Source organism: Gambusia affinis, linkage group LG23 (assembly GCF_019740435.1).
Source record: "Gambusia affinis linkage group LG23, SWU_Gaff_1.0, whole genome shotgun sequence".
NCBI lineage: Eukaryota > Metazoa > Chordata > Actinopteri > Cyprinodontiformes > Poeciliidae > Gambusia > Gambusia affinis.
In genome coordinates this window covers 545,295-568,665 of record NC_057890.1, presented here as the reverse complement: position 1 = coordinate 568,665, position 23,371 = coordinate 545,295, and the positions used below count along the sequence as shown (strand labels likewise).

Genomic DNA, 23,371 nt, shown 5'->3' with positions numbered 1-23,371 from the left:
GAAAAACAAATATCTATAGTTTAATGTGTAACTAAAACCACTTTGAAGTTTTCCCAGGTGCAGAACAGTTATGTCGCGTGATCTTCCATAATCTCACTAGCAACTCATGATCTCACTCGTCGGCTTCATCACAAGATCAGTCTGACTATAATGAGTCATGTTATCTAAACAAGATTAAATTTCATAAACGTGAAGTTGCTGAATTTCTTGTTTATCCAACATAATTGTATCACGTTTTTGTTTGAAACATCAAATTATTTAGTTAAAAGTACATGATATTCTTTTGTTAATGTGATAACCCCCTAAGTTGATTTTTTTTTGAGTGTAGACTAATGAAGTATACCTTTTTAGGTGCTTTAATAATCTTTTAATATTGTGCTAAAATGGCAAAGAATTAAAAAAAATTAACAATCCTTATAATGGAACTTGATGTAATGTTGTTTAACAAAGTAGTAAATAATGTGTTTATGCCTCAAAACATCAAACATAGACAATTTAGTGACAGAGGTTCTAAAACAAAAACAAAATCAATCACAGGTGAAAATTAAATATAATACGTTAATTTTTAGCATACTTCAAGCCAGACTAATCATCAGTATTGAAGTATGTCATTTTGGAACAACTAATTTTGTTCTTGTATTTTAATAGTAATTAAACAGTAGAAAACCCCAATTTAAAGTGTATTAAGTTTATTATCATGTACTTTTTTGGAACAAGTAAAGTTATACTTCGTATACTGAAAGCATTACATATTACATAAGTATATGAGCATTACATATTTTATATATTAGTAGTGTGATCACAGTATGCTCCAGTTACACTTTTGGTTTACTATAATTGCTAATGATGTACATGTTTCAGTTACTTATTAATGTGTTTTATTATTTTTCTTTGTCACTTTGTACTTTACATGCTTCATTCACACTACAGTACTGCAAAGACATCAGGCTACCAGAACACAGAAGGATCAATTACAACACACTTTCTGGCTGAAAAAACTTACATTGTGTGTTCAATATATTCACATTTATCAAGAGTACATTGCCAGTATTACTATCAGAGAATTGTACAAATTGTCGATATATTCAAAGTTTAAGAATACAACATGCTTAAGAAAATTGCCACAATATAGATACTGCGACAGTATAAGTAGAGATGGAGATGGGCACCACCAGCCCCCCTCACCACCCTGCAATGATCAGAATGTTCAGATCATGGATGGAAAGATTTTAAGGTAGACTGTTTCCCTTCAGTCCAGACTTAAAACAGCTTCATAGTTAATGCCAGCATCAACTGATTTTATGATATTGCTGACTATTTTTTCCACTTCAAAGAAGACACCCAGAAATGTTTTTTCACTCCAGGCATCCGGTCCCAATCATCATCAGTTCTCATGATGCCACATACATAGCAAGTCCACAATGTCTTATAATTATAAGTCTTACGTTTTTCTTTGCTGGTTTTTTTTTTTTTGTACTCTTTAAAATACAAGTGCTTCCTCTGTTTAATTGCTCTATTGTTTTATTCTTTTTTTGTAGGTTTCTGTAAAGTGCAGTGGTCCAGTGAATGGGAATGTTCTGTCGTTGATCCTCACTGTTCTTAGGATGGAGAAATGTCAGTTTGTCTGCAGTAATACTGGAATACTGTGACATTGAATAAAAACAATACTCTGTCCTTGGTGAAATATTGTTTACATTTCCTTTGTCAAGGAATTTATTTATTGTGCTAATTTTGATAAGAATGTTATCTGTAAACTTTGAATGTATTGGCAATTTGTACAATTCTGTGATAATATATTAGAAATGGGTAAGGGTAACCCTAACCCTACCTATTATCAAGGCCCTCTCTTCTTTTAATTCAACATTATGAGAGTAAAAATTTGGACAGCGTCTACTATCTTCACCTTTTTGGCTGTTCTTTTTATGGTTCATTTAAAAAAAAAAAAACAACCTGAAAGTGTGCAATACTGCCACCATCTGGTCCGGAGTGCGAACTGGAGCTAAAGCCGTTCACTAATACAGTGTTTCCCAACCCTGGCCCTCAAGGCTCACTGCTCTGCATGTTTTAGGTATTTCCTTGCTTAAGTCCAGCTGATTTCAATTGATGGCGGATTAACAGGCGTTTGTTGAACTGTAGTCAGATGAATCAGGCACATTAAAGCTGGGAAACCTCTAAAACAGGGGTGTCAAACTCCAGTCCTCAAGGGCCGATGTCCTGCAATTTTTAGATGTGCCACTGTGTGCATGTTTTTGATGAGTCTGGACTCCAGCACAGCTTATTTATATGATTGCATTGCCTCCTTTGCATTCCTACAATGGCTATAGAAGTTGGTTAATCACCTATTCATTTAACCCAGGTGTGCAGCAGCAGGAAAATACCTAAAACATGTAGGACAGTGTGCCTTAACGACCAGGGTTGGAAAACACTGCAGGAATAGATCTTACATTATACATCTGAAAATAAATTGGGTAAAAACAGCTTCCGTGTTTTAGTTAAAAAACTGAAAACAGATCATATTTAGAAAGATGTAGAACTAAAGACACCTGCTACATTTAGTGTTAAGGACAAGTTTAGTTTTTGTTGTAGAACCTCTGTCACTAAAGTGTAAGTGTTTGATATTTTGAGATATGAACACATTATTTACTTTAACATTACATCAAGTATAAAGTTGTTGTTTTTTTTATTCTTTTCCATTTTAACAGAAACAGTAAAAGATTATTAGGGCACCTAAATATGCACACTTTATTAGCCTAAAATATACACTGAGATGTAATTTAAAACATGTACTTAAATAAACGTAAGTATATTTGAAATATACTGAAGTGTTTTTTTCTTTTTGACTAGGGCAGGTTTGCTTTAAAATAACCTTTTGTGGCTCACTCTTCCTGTGGAGTGTGACAATTATTGTCTCTTAGACATCTGGCAAGTCAGCGCTCTTGACAATCCCGTAAGCAAGGGCACAGAATTTATGAATTTTTTTTTGTGATTTCATATAATAATTTTCTGAAACACTGAATTATGGGGTTTTGTTATAAGCCATAGCCAAAAAAAAGTAAAAAGGCATAATTATTTGCATCATAATTCTGATTTAATTCACAGGGAAGAAAAGCATTTTTTTTCCAAAAAGTGGAAATCTTTTCATCTCGTAAAAACAGTCTGCATAAAACATGGCCTGCGACAGACTGGCAACTTGTCCAGGGTGACTCCGCCTCTCGTCTGGAACGTAGCCGGAGAGGAACCAGCAACCCTCCCGACCCCATTAGGGACAAGGGTGAACAGAAAATGGATGAATGGATAAAACATGGGGCTGCACAGTGGCACAGTTGGTAGAGTTGTTGCCTTGCAGCAAGAAGGTCCTGGGTTCGATTCCCGGCCGGGGATCTTTCTGCATGGAGTTTGCATGTTCTCCCTGTGCATGCGTGGGTTCTCTCCGGGTTCTCCGGCTTCCTCCCACAGTCCAAAAACATGACTGTCAGGTTAATTGGTTTCTCTAAATTCTCCCTAGGTGTGAGTGTGTGTGTGCATGGTTGTTTGTCTTGTTTGTCTTTGTGTTGCCCTGCGACAGACTGGTGACCTGTCCAGGGTGAACCCCGCCTCTCGCCCGGGACGCAGCTGGAGAGGAACCAGCAACCCTCCCGACCCCATTAGGGAAGAAGGGTGTAAAGAAAATGGATGGATGGATAAAACATGGCTTTGGAATTTTCATGTAATATGTCATTGGACTGATCATAGAAGCTGTTTAACAGAACAAAGCTTGTAACAAAATGAGTGAGCAATTTAAAATGTTTATTTGGAAAAAAAAAAAGATCAATCAATGTTGATCAACATTACATAAAGAACAAAAGCCTCCTTCCTGCAGGAGTAAAAAAAAAAGCACTTTATTTTTTTTTGCTCGCCCTCTTTCCTTCTCCTTTCTTAGGGGTTCCTTTTCCTCGAAGCTTCCTCAGGCGGCGCATCTCCTCTTTGAAGTCCTCATGCTCATCTCTGAAAAGAAAACAAGCCTTCTAAATGAAGTCATTGCATCCACAGCTCACTTTACTACTGTCCGAATATCTTAATTAATGCTCAGTCACATCCCAACAGTATGAGATCAAAATGTTAAAATATTGTTCTGTTAAAAAAAATCTGTTTATTCCCTCAGTTTAACAAATTTCAGTACTTTTAATGTACTTAAAATTAAAAGTACATAAAAAGCACTTTTATGTACTTTTTATGTACATAAAAAGTACATAAAAGTGACAGAAGAGTTTTTGTGGTCCTCCTCTGTCACCACAAAAATGAAATCTTCGAAGGTTTACTACAGTACTCTTAAGGTCATTGTAAACCTCATCAAAAGTATTAATCTATTGTTTTTATTTAGGCACCAAAGTCCACTGTTCTCCCCAAAATGTTCTCCGTTTTGGGCCTCCACTGCAGACAGTAATTCATTTTGCTGCCCCAATGATTTGAAAAATTCGAAAGGGACTAGCCAACTTCCATATCAAGACCATGGCCTCGGATTTTGAGGCACTGACCCTCATTCCAGCCATTTCAAACTTGACTGTGAACCGCTCCAGTCAAAGCTCTAGATCACGACATGATAAAGTCAGTAGGACCACATCATCCGCAAAAAGCAGAGATGTGATCCTAAGGCCACCAAAACAGATACTCTCAACACCTTGGCTGCACCTAGAAATTCTGTACATAAAAGTAATGAAAAGAATCAGTGACAAAGGGCAGCCTTGGCAGCGTCCAAATCTGACTAGAAATGAGTCTGACTTACTGCCGGCACTACAGACCAGACTCTGACATGGGTCATACAAGGGCCCAACAGGCCATATCAAAGTGCCTAATACCCCAGACTCCTGGAGCACCCCTCACAAAGCCCCCCGAGGGACACGGTCAAACTCCTCCTCCAAGTCCACAAAGCACATGTAGTCTGGTTGGGCAAACTCCCACGTACCCTGCAGGGTGGAGAGCTGCAGGGTACAGCTCTCCACCCTGCTGGAAACCACATTGCTCTTCCTGAATCAACGGTTCGACTATCAGAAAAGTCCTCCCCAAATAGACCCCAGCTTGTGGCTTAAGAGTGTGATCCCTCTGTAGTTGGACCACTGTGCAGTGCCCCTTTTAGAATAAGAAGACCAACACCCCAGTCTGCCAATTTAGGCAAACTGCCTAAATTGGCATCAACCAACCAGTTGGGGGTAGGTTGATGCAGTTGCATCAATCAACACAACCCTACAACATCCCGAGCCTTAAGAAATTTAAGGAACTTAATTGTATTTCCTCTATGCGTCAAGTGACCACCGTTTCTATGCGACAGCAGCAGCTGATTGCCATGACAGAAATGTAAACAATGGTGGGAGGAAAGACATGCACATTTTGTTTCTGGAAAAATGGGAGCTATTTTGAGTTTCTGTCACCAAGTCCAAATATTATAAGCAGCTTTGGGTTTATTTTTTATAAAGGCGCTTGGAAATTTAATGAGTTGCAGGATGTGCGTTTTTGAATGTGAAGTTGCTTATTTGTGTTTTGAAATAGGCAGAGACACATCACAGATTTTGTCTTGCAGCCAGTTAGTTTTAGTCAGACTCCCCCGTCCATCATTTCCCGGATGATCCGTCCTGCTGTATCTTTGTTAATGTCAAGTTAATAAATTAGCTGTGAACGACATTAAACTTTGTGTTGCATCCCAGAAAACTGCAAACATTGAGACTAATATGAACAGCGCAATAAACGTGAAAACAACCACGAATGAACGAGTCCGTAAAGTTGCACAATTAAACACCATTATAATCATTAGTATTAAGATAAGGGTCACAAATCTGTGCAGCGAGACATCTGAGTTGTGGAGCCGTAGGAGGAGCGCTGTGTGCTGCTCTGACGCCAAACACAGGGCCGTAATGCTGAACCTGGAGGCTTGGGCAGGGAAGGGGGACTCTAAAATTCTTCTTAAGAGTTTTCCTGATAATTGTGGAACACAAAAAAATGCAAAAATTACTAAAAATGGTTTTGCACTGTTGTAACCATTAAACAAGCTCCCCTTCAGTTCAACCTCATAAGTGAAGACACAGTTGATGTTACCATTATATAATAACTTGCAATAAAGTATTGGCAAAGCTCAATGTAATTTTCACATGTGGTGGAACATTGTCAACAGCTGCTGACAAAGTAACTAAAGAAGATACTTTAAATGTCACTTAGTTACTTTCCAAATCAAGTAATCAGTAATCTAACTACTGTATTTTTCGGACTATAAGATGCTACTTTTTTCCCACACTTTGCACCATGCGGCTTATGGCCTAGTGTAGCTTTTCTGTGGATTTTTCTTCAACCACCAGAGGACTCTTTAGCAGGAAGTGAATTATTGGAAGTTAAAATTGGAAATCAAAGAAGAAAGTGCTGATTTTCAATTAGAACAAGCACATGCTAGCAGCAGGCATAACGGAGAAATGTTTTCAAACTCGTACCCTCTCATCAAGGAAACCACATGTAGAAGGTCATATGATGCCCTTTTAAGTTGAAAGCTATCAATCTTGAAGCCACTGCATGCAAGCGTGAATGAATCCATGGTTCGGCGTGGGAGATGCAGGGCTGCATCTTTAATAGCAGATATATTAATTTATAGTGAAAAATCAAGAACAGCGGAAATACCAGCGGCTTATACCCGGTGCGGCTTATGTAGAATAGAATATACCTTATTGATCCCCAAGGGGAAATTGCTTATCTTCTGAAAGCTACTCCAGCAATATCATATATATATATATATATATATATATATATATATATATATATATATATATATATATACATACATATACCTAAGAGTAAAAAGTTCAAAATGATTAGATATATACAAATAAATAAATAACAAGCAATCACATGCAATATATTAATCAATAAATAACCTTTAAATGAGCGCAGAAAAAACTGGAATCAATTAGCACAGACTTGGGCATTGTAAAGCCTGATGGCAACAGGTAGAAATGACTTTCTGTGGCGCTCTGTGGTGCACTTTGCCAAAATGAGTCTCTGGCTGAAGGTGCTCCTGTATCCAGCCAGGACGTCTTGGAGTGGATGAGACTCTTTCTGACACTACTGTCAAAAAAATCCAGCTCCACTCCAACGACATTACTGGCACTTCCGGATCAGTGTCCTCCACCTTCAGCTTGCTGCCCCAGCTCACCACAGCATACAGGATGGGACTGGCAACCAGAGTTATAAAACATCCTGAGCAAAGTCTGGGAGATGTTTAATGACCTCTATATATGTACGTTTCCAGTTTTAAAAAAAAACAACACTTTGTGGGTGAATCAATGAGTCCGTAAAGTTGTGCAACTAAACGGCATTATAATTATTAATATTAAGATAAGTGTCACAAATCTGTACAGCGAGACATCCGAGTTGTGGAGCCACAGGAGGAGCGCTGTGTGCTGCTCTGACGCCAAACACAGGGCCGTAATGCTGAACCTGGAGGCTTGGGCTGGCAGGGGGCACTCTAAAATGCTACAATGTTTTCCAGACAATAGTGGAACACAAAAAAAACATGCAAAAATTATTCAAGTATTTTTCAGTGTTGTAACCATTAAACAACCTCCCCTTGAGTTCAACCACATAAGTGCATACACATTGTTGATGTTACCATTATATAATAACTTGCAATTAAGTATTGGCAAAGCTCAATGTAATTTTAACAGGTGGTGGAACATTGTTGTTAGCAGCTGCTGAAAGTAACTAAAAAAGTTGCTTTTAACTTTTAAGTAACTTAATTACTTTCCAAATCAAGTAATCAGAAATCTAACCAAGTTACTTTTTCAAGAAGTAATCAGTAATCTGATTAAAGTTACTTTTTCAAAGTAAAAGTGGCCTTGGGGCCCTAAGCGGCTGCTTAGTTTGCTTTGCCTTGGGCCAGAGCCAACTCACCACCAAGTAGTGGTCAGTGGACAGCTCTGCACCTTTATTCACCTGAGTGTCCAAGACATGTGGCTGGAGATCCAATGAGATGACAACAAAGTTGATCATCGAACTGCAGCTTTTCCCCACCAAAGAGGCTGCGGTTATTCATTTTCCCTATATGCACACAACGCTGGAAGGAAAAAGACTATTCTTTTACATGCCATGGATAGCCGTGCTGCTGCAGTAAAACAATTCTGTGAACTAAATGAAACTTGGAGATGTAGGTATTATTTAGTGCTATTCACCACATTAAAAAGAAAAATAACAGAGAAAATTCATTATCATTCTCACTTTCCGAGTTGGCTACAGTCTGTTGTCATAGCAACAGACTCGTTGCCATAGCAAGTGACAACAATGCCACTATATGTTTCAGGATTCAACACTAAAAACACTCAAACATTTCCCACAGAAAGAGCAGAACATTTAGTCAGTTGCAACATTATGTTTTTAGACTCGATGTTTATTTTGTGACCATTGATAAGTGACTGAGTGCGCATGCACCAGTGTATGCAGCCTGTTGTGGTAACTCCTCTCGTCTTTTCCTTTTTTAATTTTTTTGATTTATTGTTTTGCAACATTAATTCTTTTTTGCACTATACTAGAAGCTTATTGTCAACAATGTTGACTAAAAGAGTCATAATCTTTATCTTCGCACAATTGTTGCGGTTGAATCATTCAGTAGAATACAAAAATTAAAAATATAAATAAAAATCTGAATTGAGCATCAAGGCCTGCTGTGTGAACGAAGCCAGAGTCTCACTGCAAGGATTCAGTGCCTTTATTGTTAGAACACACCACTGTTTTTATCCACATTTTTGGAACAAACCACTTTTTTCACATTTCCTGTGATTAAGTATGATTTGCTGTTCACTCAAGAGCAGGTCTGATCTGTGATTTAAATCATTACTACCAAGAGCAACAGATGATTCAAATCCAACAAAAACCACAGATTGAGCACCAAATTGCTAACCTTCTAGATCTACCGTATTTCAGGAGATCTTTCCGGCCAACAGCCATCACCATCTACAATAACTCTTTGACAAATTTGAATTAATATGAGTTAGCAATCAAACAGCTGCAGCTGATCCAGAATGCTGCTGCTTGCGTTCTCACTAATACCAGGAATTAGAGCACATAATACTAATTTTAAAGTCTCTCCACTGGCTCCCTGTAGCTCAAAGAATAGACTTTAAAATACTGTTGATAGTTTATAAATCACTGAATGGTTTAGCACCACAATACATTAAAGATTTGCTGTTGTTGTATCAACCTTCCAGAACTCTCAGGTCTTCTGGTTCTGGTCTGCATTCCCAGAAACAGAACCAAATGAGGAAAAGAGGCATTCAGCATCTATGCACCACAAACGTGGAACAAACTTCCAGAAAACTGTAAAACAGCTGAAACACTGACTTCCTTTAAATCTTGACTAAAAACTCAGCTGTTTAGGATTGTATTTGAAAAGTAATCAATTAAAAATTTATTGATGGAACTTGACTTAATGTCGTATTTTGATCGTTGATTCTATGTTGCATTGTGTTTGATTTGATGTAAAGCACATTGAAATGTGTCAAGAAAATCCGAGATCATCCCACTTCCCCATGCTGGAGATTTTAGTTTAACAGTAACAATGAATAAAGTTATCTTTAAAATTAATTACTCAAGTGAAATCTAGACCCAACATTAGACTTAAATGTCAATAAAATCAATCTGGTTGTGTGTGTTGTTTCTGTCTCCTGCAAACTTTGCTTTAAAATTACTTTTTTCTATTTAATCATAAGAAATCATAGTCAAGACAGAGAGAGTCATGAAACAGGAAAAGCAGTTTCCTGGAAAAAGAGGAAGTAAGTTTCCAGCCTGCAGATTTATAAAAATAGTTCAGACTATTACTTAGCATGAAAGTTTTAAAGAAAGAATTCTAAACATTGTGAGTAATTGGATAAGATTCAAAGTAAAATACTTATATTAATATTGGTTTACTTGTAATAATACTTACACTTACACTTACATTAGTGGGAACTCTTAGAAGTAAAACAAGTAACTTTAACTTTGATATCAAATAATAAGAATCATGGATTATTCTTGGTTTCTTTACAGAAAACATTTGTAATAACCCACATTAAGATTATAATTAGAGTAACTGATAAATTATGGTTATCATAACATTATAAATGAATGATAAATCAGAGAAGCTAAAGAAGTTATAAATGTTATTTTTACTCTGAACTTGAAATGGTGTAAAAGGTGTAACTGAAATTAAAGATCACTGATGTATTGGAGGTAGATGGTAGGTGAAAGGTTAAGGGGAAAAGGGGAACTAACAGGAGAGCAGAGATGGTCAAGTCCTTATTTGGAAACAGGAGAGCAGAGATGGACAACGCCTTATTTTGAAACAGGTTGTTAAGCAACCTGAGACATTAGCACAGACATCAGGACACAATGTCTCTAAGACAGTGATGGAGATGAGATCATCTGTCCAAGCAGGTAGCCAATCAAATAAGCACAGCAACAGTGCTAACCAATGCAAATGAACCAAAATCAAATAATCTATGGTTGCTGAAATGCAATGAATTGATGTTCTATGTGAGGAATGGCAAGGTGTGGGTGTCACTCAGAATCTGACTTCTCGGAAAAAGGGGTCGTGTCCTACGTGACCGGGTTGATGTGACCCAGGTCACAAGTGTCACAAGTGCATTAGTGTCACAACTGCTTTAGTTCGCAATCAGGTTGATGTGACCCAAGTTATAAATGTCACAGGTACGTTATTGCGCAGTCTTCAACAGTCCCTAAGACAGAGATCTGAGTTGACGATTGGGGCCTGGTTGAATAGGCGGGCAAATGCACGCAGCACCCCTGCTCTCTCTCTCTCTATCTGTGATACATGCCCACAAGTGCAGAAAAGTATAAAACCATGAGACCGAGGTGATACGATGTTCTTCGTCCCCGGCGCTGAGACTCGACACAAGAGCGGCAAGAAGACCAGCAGAGGACTACACCCTGGAACCAAGAAAAGCGCCTCACAAGGAGGACAACGGAGCTCCTCACGCCGGACCAAAGGGCGAGATCCACTGCCTTGGTTCCTCATTGGATTTCCACACTCTGCTCTCGACCCAACGATCTCAAATTACATCGCAACGGACTTGGGGAACTGAAAAAAAGTCACAGGATCGACCAAGAGCTGTTCGGCTGGACGAAGCAGACAGTTCATTTTGTTTCGGTCCAAGGAGGATTTATGTTCAAGGAAAGACTCTGACCAAGGACTACAAGGACTTCTGTTGCCAAGATCTAGTTCCACCGATGGGTATGAGTTGTGCCACACCCAAAGCCTATTTGATAGATAGATGACAGTGTAGGGAGGTTGTTAGGTAAAGGTTGAATTGATCTAAACTATATTGATTTTCTTTGTATGGTAAGTCTCAAGTAAATTCTGTATGCCTGTCATTTTCCTGCTAAAGCTTGCTTAATAAATTCATATATTTTAAAAATTCTGATTAGGTTGTGGACATTGAAATTAATTGAGTCATTTGAATTAAAGTTCTTCTATTTATAGTAAAATCAGTATTCATGATTCTAGTAATGTGGTGGCTTCAGACTTTCCTTTGGTGAGAGTAAAATAATGACCCTGTGATTTGAATCCTAGTCACTAAATATTATCTAGCCAAGTACCAGTTACACTTAACAGAAGTGGTTATTGGAACTATGCAGCTGTGAAGGCTACTCGGTTGATTGTTCCTTAACTGAAAAGGGTCATAACTTCTGGATAGGAGGTAGTTAGTGCTAGACGAATCTCTTCCGCCACCAGTTTAAACAGATTATCTCCTATAGATCTTGTTCAGGGTAAGACCCGGGTCTTAGAGATTTTCCGGACCTGTTAGACAGAGAACTGGTCAGTAGTCAGCCCGAGGAGTTGTGAGGAGAGGGCGGGGCTGGCTATTGCGCAGTAACAAACATGGCGTCCCTGGGTGGGCCCAAGTCCAACGGAGTAGGAGGGCCTCAGGTACTAAGTCAGTAAAAACAGATGTGTGATTCTGAATAGCTCACTTAGTGGCTAGCTCTTAGGGAGAAGAGCTAGTGGTGACTGATAAGGCCGTCAGTCACAACCCTTGCAGTAACTGTATAGCATACAGGTGAGGGAAAGCTTCTGCTGAGGATAAAGGACCAGATCCAGACAGTGAAGCCAGTAGCCAACCTGGCCTAGACCCATCCCTGCTCGATAACGTTAAGAGAGGCTTTGGGGGATAGGCAACTCGAAGACAAAGAACAGCGTGGATAATAAAGAAGATTGATACGGCCACGAAGAAGAGGAACAAAGTGGAGGAGGGGAGCAGTCTGAGCTCTCCAAGTCCCAACTACAGAGAACTCCAATGAAGTTGCTGCTGCTCAGTGATGGATTCGGCACCTGGACATAGCCAAAGCAGCGCATGTTCTTCAATCATCACTACTTCTACAAGAAGGAGAAGAAGGAGCGGGAACCAGCATCAGCCCCAGCTGCGAGAGAGGAGGATTCTGACGTCGCTGAGGCTCCATCCCGTTTCCCGAGCAGGACAGGGACCCCCGGCTGAGAGCTGGGATCGGCGGACATGGACCTCATCGACTTGACTGCGGATGAGGACGAAGGACCATCTCGACCGGATCCGTCATCGGCCCAAGGAAGTCCTCGACTGACACGTCTGGAGGAAGCGGGTGCAGCACTCCAGCAGATGGTTGAGGAGGGAGAGCTGGAAAAGGCTGCGATCGACTGGTCGTTGCGGAGAGCCCAGCGGTCCGAGTTTCGCCCGACGCTTCACAGCACGGAGAGGAAACCATCAGCGCCGACACGACATCAGGATGAGAGCAGCTCAGACGACGCGGGGGACAACACGGATGAGGAGCATCAAAAAGCGCACACGCATGAGGGAGCTCATTGGCGTGGGAATGAAGAAGTGGACTGTTATGTCCAACAACGGAAGATTGTCTTTGTCGAGACCGAGAAGTGGGACAGTACTCCCAAAGGTCGGGAGGTCCCAGAAGAGTACGTGGACGAGGTCGTGCGGAGCATGCATGAGGCCTTGGGACATGCAGGCGTTCGACCTACCCGTAGGGAGCTGGAGGAGCAAGAGCTTTGGATCCCAGTGAAACAGGTCCAGCGCGTGCTGAGGGACTGCGAAGTGTGTGGTCAATACAACGCAGGTCGCCGAGGGCAGCGGTTGGAGGGATTGACCATCAAGAGCACAGTCCCCTGGGGCTCAGTCTGCATGGATGTTGCGGGCCCCATGGGGAAAACAGGAAAAAGAGGTGAGAAATACCTCTTGGTTCTGATGGACTCAGTAACAGTGACAGCTGCTAGAAGAGCAGGTCTTCCCCTGCAGAGGAACTCCGTTCACGTCACAGAAAGCAGGGAGGCGAAGACACTTCTCCTTTTTGCCCAGAGAAGGAAAAAGGGAAGTTGCAGCTCAAAGTGTCATTGGAAACAGGGCAGAGAGTCAAGATCGGCCTACAGCCACGGTGATGAAGCTGAGGTTCAACGCCCAAGATTTTGTAAAGTAAGTACTGAACTGCAACACAGTACTACAGATGAAGAAAGGGATCCAAGGAGTCGAGCAGCTCACTCCAGTTCCTAACTAAAGAGAAACAGAAGCCGGTGAAATGGCCAGTGAATCATGTAATACTCCACCCTATCTCGGACTGGCCACCGTGGGGGGGGGTGGTTGTAATTAGAAGAACAACTTCAAGGCTTTGGACTGGGAGGGCCGTGAAGAAATTGGACTATGCTAAAGAAGAACTCCTGTCACAAACTGATGGATTAAACTGGAAAAGGGGCTGAAGTCGTGAGGAAGAAGTGGCGTCATAGAAAATCACTAAGATCAACCTTGTAACAAAGCATTGAAGTCAGACCCTACACCTAGAAGGATCTGGCAACTGTTTCATCCTGATATCCAGAGCACCTGTCCTGGATATTCAGCACTGTAAGTTTTGATGAAGGAGCCCAAAACTGCAGTTTTTAAAAAATTTGACAATTCCTGATGCCTCCGACAACTCCAGTACCCCTTAAAGACCACAGCTACGGAAAAGGATCACGATTACCGGAAAAGCGTCATGCTGCTTATTCTTTTTGCTTTGCTCTGCTGAATGTTCGAGATTTTTTTTTTTTTTTTTTTTTTTGAGGCCTTCTTCCTTCCCACATCCTGAAGAAACGACAGTTCATCCAGCGAAGGTTCCTGTGGAAGAATCAGAGCGATCCAAGTTCTCTTCAACATTCATCACCTAATGGGGGAAATTAAAACTCCAAGGAGGGGGTGTCAAGAGAGGTGGAGTTTTGATCACTACACTGAGCCCTTTGTGACAACTGAGGATGAAGAATCTGCAACTTCACATCCCAGAAGAACCTCTTCTCTTTCCAGATGATGACGACGCAGAACTGCAGGAGGGTGATGGACTCCCAGCATGGGAAAGGTCTGACCTCGTGGAGGGGGTGTCAAGAAAATCCGAGATCATCCCACTTCCCCATGCTGGAGATTTTAGTTTAACAGTAACAATGAATAAAGTTATCTTTAAAATTAATTACTCAAGTGAAATCTAGACCCAACATTAGACTTAAATGTCAATAAAATCAATCTGGTTGTGTGTGTTGTTTCTGTCTCCTGCAAACTTTGCTTTAATTCTACTTTTTCTATTTAATCATAAGAAATCATAGTCAAGACAGAGAGAGTCATGAAACAGGAAAAGCAGTTTCCTGGAAAAAGAGGAAGTAAGTTTCCAGCCTGCAGATTTATAAAAATAGTTCAGACTATTACTTAGCATGAAAGTTTTAAAGAAAGAATTCTAAACATTGTGAGTAATTGGATAAGATTCAAAGTAAAATACTTATATTAATATTGGTTTACTTGTAATAATACTTACACTTACACTTACATTAGTGGGAACTCTTAGAAGTAAAACAAGTAACTTTAACTTTGATATCAAATAATAAGAATCATGGATTATTCTTGGTTTCTTTACAGAAAACATTTGTAATAACTCACATTAAGATTATAATTAGAGTAACTGATAAATTATGGATTATCATAACATTATTAATGAATGATAAATCAGAGAAGCTAAAGAAGTTATAAATGTTATTTTTACTCTGAACTTGAAATGGTGTAAAAGGTGTAACTGAAATTAAAGATCACTGATGTATTGGAGGTAGATGGTAGGTGAAAGGTTAAGGGGAAAAGGGGAACTAACAGGAGAGCAGAGATGGTCAAGTCCTTATTTGGAAACAGGAGAGCAGAGATGGACAACGCCTTATTTTGAAACAGGTTGTTAAGCAACCTGAGACATTAGCACAGACATCAGGACACAATGTCTCTAAGACAGTGATGGAGATGAGATCATCTGTCCAAGCAGGTAGCCAATCAAATAAGCACAGCAACAGTGCTAACCAATGCAAATGAACCAAAATCAAATAATCTATGGTTGCTGAAATGCAATGAATTGATGTTCTATGTGAGGAATGGCAAGGTGTGGGTGTCACTCAGAATCTGACTTCTCGGAAAAAGGGGTCGGTCCTACGTGACCGGGTTGATGTGACCCAGGTCACAAGTGTCACAAGTGCATTAGTGTCACAACTGCTTTAGTTCGCAATCAGGTTGATGTGACCCAAGTTATAAATGTCACAGGTACGTTATTGCGCAGTCTTCAACAGTCCCTAAGACAGAGATCTGAGTTGACGATTGGGGCCTGGTTGAATAGGCGGGCAAATGCACGCAGCACCCCTGCTCTCTCTCTCTCTATCTGTGATACATGCCCACAAGTGCAGAAAAGTATAAAACCATGAGACCGAGGTGATACGATGTTCTTCGTCCCCGGCGCTGAGACTCGACACAAGAGCGGCAAGAAGACCAGCAGAGGACTACACCCTGGAACCAAGAAAAGCGCCTCACAAGGAGGACAACGGAGCTCCTCACGCCGGACCAAAGGGCGAGATCCACTGCCTTGGTTCCTCATTGGATTTCCACACTCTGCTCTCGACCCAACGATCTCAAATTACATCGCAACGGACTTGGGGAACTGAAAAAAAGTCACAGGATCGACCAAGAGCTGTTCGGCTGGACGAAGCAGACAGTTCATTTTGTTTCGGGTCCAAGGAGAGTTTATGTTCCAAGGGAAAGACTCTGACCAAGGACTACAAGGACTTCTGTTGCCAAGATCTAGTTCCACCGATGGGTATGAGTTGTGCCGCATCCCAAAGCCTCATTTGACCGATAGATGACAGTGTAGGGAGGTTGTTAGGTAAAGGTTGAATTGATCTAAATTTTATTGATTTTCTTTGTATGGTAGTCTCAAGTAAATTCTGTATGCCTGTCATTTTCCCTGCTAAAGCTTGCTTAATAAATACATATATCTTAAAAATTCTGATTAGGTTGTGGACATTGAAATTAATTGAGTCATTTGAATTAAAGTTCTTCTATTTATAGTAAAATCAGTATACATGATTCTAGTAATGTGGTGGCTTCAGACTTTCCTTTGGTGAGAGTAAAATAATGACCCTGTGATTTGAATCCTAGTCACTAAATATTATCTAGCCGTTACCAAGTGCACGTTACGACAGGAAGAGAACTACCGTTAACAGAAGTGGTTATTGGAACTATGCAGCTGTGAAGGCTACTCGGTTGATTGTTCCTTAACTGAAAAGGGTCATAACTTCTGGATTGGAGGTAGTTAGTGCTAGACGAATCTCTTCCGCCACCAGTTTAAACAGATTATCTCCTATAGATCTTGTTCAGGGTAAGACCCGGGTCTTAGAGATTTTCCGGACCTGTTAGACAGAGAACTGGTCAGTAGTCAGCCCGAGGAGTTGTGAGGAGAGGGCGGGGCTGGCTATTGCGCAGTAACAAACAAATGCCTTGCTGCTGAAATATGCTATACAAATAAAATTTTATTTGATTTGATTTAAAACAACATAATTTTTCCTTTGAGATCAATAAAGTATTTTTGAATTGAATTGACTACCTAAACAGTCCCATGAACCGGAGCTTCTGGGTCATGGCGTAGTAAACCTTATGATGAGGATACCATTCATACACCTCCTTCCTCTTGGCCAGTGGAGGCTCTTGGAACAGCTGGACCACTTTCGTTGATTTAGAGTCTGTGGGGCGGACAACCTCTCCAAAGATTCTGGAGCTCAGTCTTGCCATGCGCACCGCATAGCTGGAGAAACCGGCCATAACTAGGAGAAAAAAGTGGGACAAATTTACTAAATATGCAAACCTAAAACCAGGGTTTTAGGTTAAAATGAAATTTAACATGGAGCAGAGCATTTGGCCTTTAAAGGAAAATAAAAACAAATGTTCTTAATTTTCACAAGTCAGCAGTCTGTATAAAAGAAGAACCCTCCAAAAACTACATGTCAGTCAGCGGAGAGAAATAAACCCGAATCTGCCTCCTCTATTCACTAACTTAACAGATGCTAATGCTTGAAAACATTGAAACTGATTCCCATGGCTTGGGGTTTATCAAAAACCTCAACATTACAGAAGAAAATAACTAAAAGCTGACTTTACAAAGAAAACTGTGGTGATGAGCTATCCTGCTAAATCTACAGGAATCTTTGCTGTGAGGAAGACGGAATTTGTTGTACAAATAAATAGCATATTAGAGCTGTACAATACAGTTGAAACCAGACATTTACAGAAAGGCACATCCACATTTTTCTCACTGTCTGAAGTTAAGTCAGACAAAACTTGTTTTACAACAAGTGTTGTTATAATACAACAAAACTATTTTATAGTAAATCTTCTTGTTGGATTTACTGGAGGTTGCAACAAATTTTTAGTAGCATAATATGGAAGTAAATATGTGCCATCAGAATTTGAATAAAAAATACCTCTGAAATTTGAATGTTGTATATTAGTGCTTACTTTTTCAGTATTAAAATAAATTCAGAATATATTTTTAACCTAAAAAAAAAATTCAATGTCATTATTTTTGCAGTAAAAAAAATTCGGTGTCATTTTTTTTACGTTACATTTTTTCAGTTATTAAAAAAATTCACATTCCTATTTCAAAGTCATCAAATTTTCAATATACATATTTTTCACAGTTTAAATTTTCAGTGTTAAAAAATTCAGCATATAAAAAATTCAACTTTTCAAAATTCAAATGCAATATTTTCGTTGTCCTCCAATTCAACTTGCTCAAATTCGCCGTCTCAAATTCAGCGTCTAAAAATTAAGCTGTAAAATGGCCAAGGTTACTTCAGGTCACAGACATTAGCAATGGATGTCCGATTCCAACATCCACCTAATCACGTGACACAACCGTCATATTGAAGAAATACCAGCATCACCCAGGCTGGCGACCATGGAGGCGAACGCAAACCCAACGGTGAGTTTAATGCTTTCATATTTCTATAGTATATTTTATTTTGTGCATGAAGTTTGATACATTATCTTAAAGCCTGATTTAAAACACGGGTTGGGCCGTTGTTAATCTTACAAATTGTAGATTTATTTGTGTTTTATATAGTTTCTATAATTTTAATGAGAGAAGAGCACAGTAGGATTGCCATCCCTTTCAGAAAATCGGAATCGCCCGTAACGAGACGCGATTTGTTCGGTATTTCTGTATGTCCGACAGTAACGCCTATCACATGCATATAAACATTTAGTGTAACAATAATTACAAAAATAAAACACAAGACATGTTAAGCTCAGCTAATGTGGCGGGAGCTAGTAAGGACCCCAGAACGCTTTGGACCATTGATGATGTCACGGTTGCCTAGAAACACTAGGGCGCAAAAGAGGGTTAGCAGTCGTGGTGAGCCGCTCTCAAAACGTCTCAAAACTTTTAAAACGTCCTCAACCGATACTCTACCATGTCCTAGCAAAGATACAGGAGAGGGAAGACACACATGCCAGGCTGAACAGTGTCAGTGAGGATGAATGCTAGCAATTGTAAAAAAAAAAAAAATAAGAGGGAAACTGAAGAAATTATACTGTCTCTTTATTCTTTAAAACTTATGGTACTGCAGTTTTAGTTTCTCTAGTGAAATAGAATGACACTTTCCATCTGCTAGATCCTTATTTTAATTTCTGAAAGGTGGGAACCCTACAGCACAGAGCTTTCCTGAGTAAAAGTGATCATTCTCATAAAGTGTAAATTTCTTTTTAACTAATCCTTTTTCAACTGCTACTTTGTCTTTTATATATTTTGTTACTACAGGGTAGTCAGGATGCTATTGTTGAATCTGCAAGCCACTTACTTAATTTACTAACTGAAAGACCACGGAGTGGAGGAAGAGGAGACATGATGAAATTCTGGACTGGATGGGAAAATCTGCCAGCAAGTCTGTCTGTGGAGATTGTTCGTGGAAACTACACCACATGCTACAAAACACTAAGAATTCCTTGTCACTACTAGAATTACAACTCTTTCAGTGAGGATTTTGTAGCATGCATTTCCCCTACGCAGTCTGGCTTTGGCTTGCTTTGAGTGATTGACCTATTAAAAATAAATAAATAAATAAAAATCTACATTTAAGCTGTAGCAGTTCTTTGTTTGTGAATCAGTTTGTTAAAACAAAACAGTTTTGTTGAAATGTAGAATCCATTAAATTTTCTGATTTTGTCAGATCACAAGTTCGATACATATGTTTAAATGTGATCATATGTATTACTAATTAGAGCGACAACATTGCTGTTACTCTAATTTCTCTAGTTTTGTCAAATTCAAAACTAGAGGAACTAGAATAACACAATGTTCAGAGTAGATATTTCATTTCTCTGAGTCAGTACTGTTTGTACAGGCAGTTTTAAATATGAAACTGAAATTGTTTTTTTATGCAAAATTTTATTGAATGTACTTAGATGAGTTCATATATGCTTTAGGTATTAGAAAATAAACAACATAAGACAAAACTTTTTCTGATTCTTATAATTCAAGTAATGTAAAGCAATACAACAATGTACAAATGTACCTAATGGGTTCCTTTTGAGTAAAGAAAAAAAACAAACAAATTACAAATTTAGAACATTTTTGTTCTCTGACATGTCTACCATAAAAGCACTAAAATTCACCTCTGTGGTAACATGATCAGCATTTTGCTTTACATTTCATAAAGGGTGAATTTTTAAACTGGCACGGAAGCGTATTCCTGTCACAGGAAAAAAAATTGAGCGCTATCATGTTATAACGTCATATGTATCTTATTAAAATGTGATAGTTATCTTGTTAAAACATGATTGCCTTCTGGTGATTTTGGTTGCTTGGTTACAAACAGCCGTTTGCCGTTATTCAGCTATTGTTATTAAATAAAAATCTGAACATAAAATGTTCAGCAAATACATCTGAGCCTCCGTTATAATCTTTATAACCTCTGTCAAGGCACAGTGGGGTTCAGAAATTGGATGATGTGTACGACCAAGAACCCAGGGCAGGTTAGGAGTCATGTTGCTTCAGTTGGAAGTGGGTGATTGTCCCAGCCACTGCAGAAAGTATCCAGATCATCCTGCAGACATGGCAGGAAGACATAATGGCAACAGAAGAGGAGTGCTTCATTTGAAATGTCCAGGTATCCCTCTTCTTTAAGGTAATGTAGCACGTCATAATAGATGCACGTTACAGCCGTCCACAGATCTCTCCACAGTCGCTCAGTCCTTCAATTATGGAGTAATAAACGATTAAAAACTGCCCTTCAAATCTCATCATATTGAAGACCTCACAAAGCTAATGTTACTATAGACATTCAAAAGCATCACATATTGAAACTTGTCATTTGTACAAACCTTTGATTATGCACACTCTTCCCAGATATAAAACTGCTTCTTCCTGCTCCAAACGATCACGGAGTCTATCAAAAATATGATTCAGCAAAAGTTCCTTGAAAAGAGAAAAAAGAAAAAAAACATATAAAAAATTGTCAGTAAAATAAAAAAGTATTTTGACATCAGTAGGTCAGCATTGAGAAGTCACAGTAATCTAAATTAAATTATGATATTTAATCTAAAATAAGTTAACAGATGTACTTACAAGCATATATTTTCTTAAAAATGAGTTAAAATCAACTGAAAAAACAAAGGCGGTTGTTTATAGTGTTGCTAGGTAACAGAACGAGGTTTTAGGCAAAGTAAAAAGAATGTAAATTAATATTGTATATCAACAATTGTCAGATAAGAGAAGCAGTATTTTGAATGATGTTGTAATGAAGTCACCTGAACAATACGGTAGCTGAACAGAATGGGGTTGTGGTTATAATTAATGTCGGAAAGTGTTCACAGCCCCTCTTTGAAGCACACAAGGCAGCCATATTAGCGGTAGCATCTCCTGAAAAATTACGACTTTACTAAGACTGCCTGTCTCAGTCTCACCTAAGACAACATATAAACAACCCAGAATGTCGCCACCCATCAGTTCTCTTTAAAGATTCTAGACTTGACCCAAGTGGTATTTCTTTTTGAAATAAAACTGGGGAAATTGGACGTGGGACAGCGGGGATGGGGCTGGGGGTGCTAGGAGGTAGCGAGATGTAATATGCCGGCACTACACGGTGTAAGATTAACAACGGCCCAACCCGTGTTTTAAATCAGGCTTTAAGATAATGTATCAAACTTCATGCACAAAATAAAATATACTATAGAAATATGAAAGCATTAAACTCACCGTTGGGTTTGCGTTCGCCTCCATGGTCGCCAGCCTGGGTGATGCTGGTATTTCTTCAATATGACGGTTGTGTCACGTGATTAGGTGGATGTTGGAATCGGACATCCATTGCTAATGTCTGTGACCTGAAGTAACCTTGGCCATTTTTACAGCGAATTTTTAGACGCTGAATTTGAGACAGCGAATTTTTAGACGCTGAATTTGAGACGGCGAATTTGAGCAAGTTGAATTGGAGGACAACGAAAATATTGCATTTGAATTTTGAAAAGTTGAATTTTTTATATGCTGAATTTTTTAACACTGAAAATTTAAACTGTGAAAAATATGTATATTGAAAATTTGATGACTTTGAAATAGGAATGTGAATTTTTTTAATAACTGAAAATTGCAACCATGTAAAAAAAATGACACCGAATTTTTTTTTACTGCAAAAATAATGACATTGAATTTTTTTTTAGGTTAAAAATATATTCTGAATTTATTTTAATACTGAAAAAGTAAGCACTAATATACAACATTCAAATTTCAGAGGTATTTTTTATTCAAATTCTGATGGCACATATTTACTTCCATACATTACCTCCAATTACTGGTATGGATTGTGGTTTGTGATTGTAGTTAGAATCACATACAATATATGCATTTGATGAAAGCAACAACAATGAGAGAATATGTCAAAGATTTGTTAATGTCTTCAGAATCATAAGTTTATATACATTTATATGTATTTGGTAACATCACCTTTAAACTATATTACTTGGGTCAAACATTGTTTAATTTGATAATAATCGCTCTGTATTAATAAATAAATAAATGTGTGACATATTCTTTTTTTTTCATTATTTTGGTATTTAGCCAATTAAAATTTTGATATTTTGTTTTGTTTTAGTTTGTTTTGCTAATATTGAAAAGGGGTCCCGATAAATCCCCCCTGTTGGCTGATCTGACAACAGTGGATTTCAAACACCGCCTGATAAATACCATCCCACTCATCGGATAATTTATAGCTGACTGAGCTCCACTACGAAACAGTTCACGCGTCTCCCATGTGTCACACTGATACACAGTCATATTTCCGTTCCGCTCTTTTGTTTACCGACTCCAACAACGTCTACAGTTTTTAATCAGCTGTTAAACCTTACCTAGTTGAACCTGCTGCGGGTGAGGCTGGTAAAACCCTACGGTCTCATTATCTGAAATCTGTTTGCTTACTTTGACAAATTCAACCTTCACAACAAGCTCCACCACATCATACGTCCTCCGCTGATGTTCTTCTTCGTCTTCTTATTGGATTTAATTCTTTTTCTTCTTCTTTTCTATTATGGCGGATCACAAGCAACTTTAAGGTGCATACCGCCACCTACTGTACATGAGTGTGTAGCAGCGTTACTTCACATCTATTACATTCTATTTTTTAATTTTGTATTCTTAAGATAGATAAACAATGCTTTCCTTAATTTATGAATATCTGTTATGTTTCCTTCATTTCCTAATATACCTTTAAGATTCCATTCATGGCCTATACTTCTAACTATTCTCTTTAATTCTTCCCTTTCGAGTTCATATGACTTACAGTTCATCAGTATGTGTTCTACATTTTCTTTTTCTCCACATCTCTCACATTTATCACTATTTTTCCTCCCTATTAAATAAAGCATGTCATTTAAGTAGGTATGACCTATTCTTAATTATTATTTCTTCTCTTCTGTTTCTTTCATTAATGCTCCGAATTCGAACTGACTTTTGTACTTCATATAATCTTCTTCCTTTCTTATCTTCATTCCATATTTTTTGCCATTCCTCCATTTCTTTACTT

General features: G+C 38.7%; 1 protein-coding gene across 2 annotated transcripts; it reads right to left on the bottom strand.

Annotated features, from left to right (window-relative positions):
• Positions 1-3,765: 3,765 nt before the first annotated feature.
• mrps33 (mitochondrial ribosomal protein S33) lies at positions 3,766-22,853 on the bottom strand. Of its 2 annotated transcripts, none has more exons than XM_044107566.1 (3): positions 22,768-22,853; positions 16,909-17,125; positions 3,766-3,984 (listed from the first exon to the last, which is right to left on the bottom strand). In XM_044107566.1, exons 2-3 carry the CDS (start codon positions 17,121-17,123, stop codon positions 3,879-3,881), a joined length of 321 nt encoding a protein of 106 aa, XP_043963501.1. In that variant the 5' UTR covers positions 17,124-17,125; positions 22,768-22,853; the 3' UTR covers positions 3,766-3,878. The 2 variants fall into 2 exon arrangements, with proteins under 2 accessions (XP_043963501.1, XP_043963500.1); XM_044107565.1 differs by having other exon boundaries at positions 22,698-22,847.
• Positions 22,854-23,371: the final 518 nt, after the last annotated feature.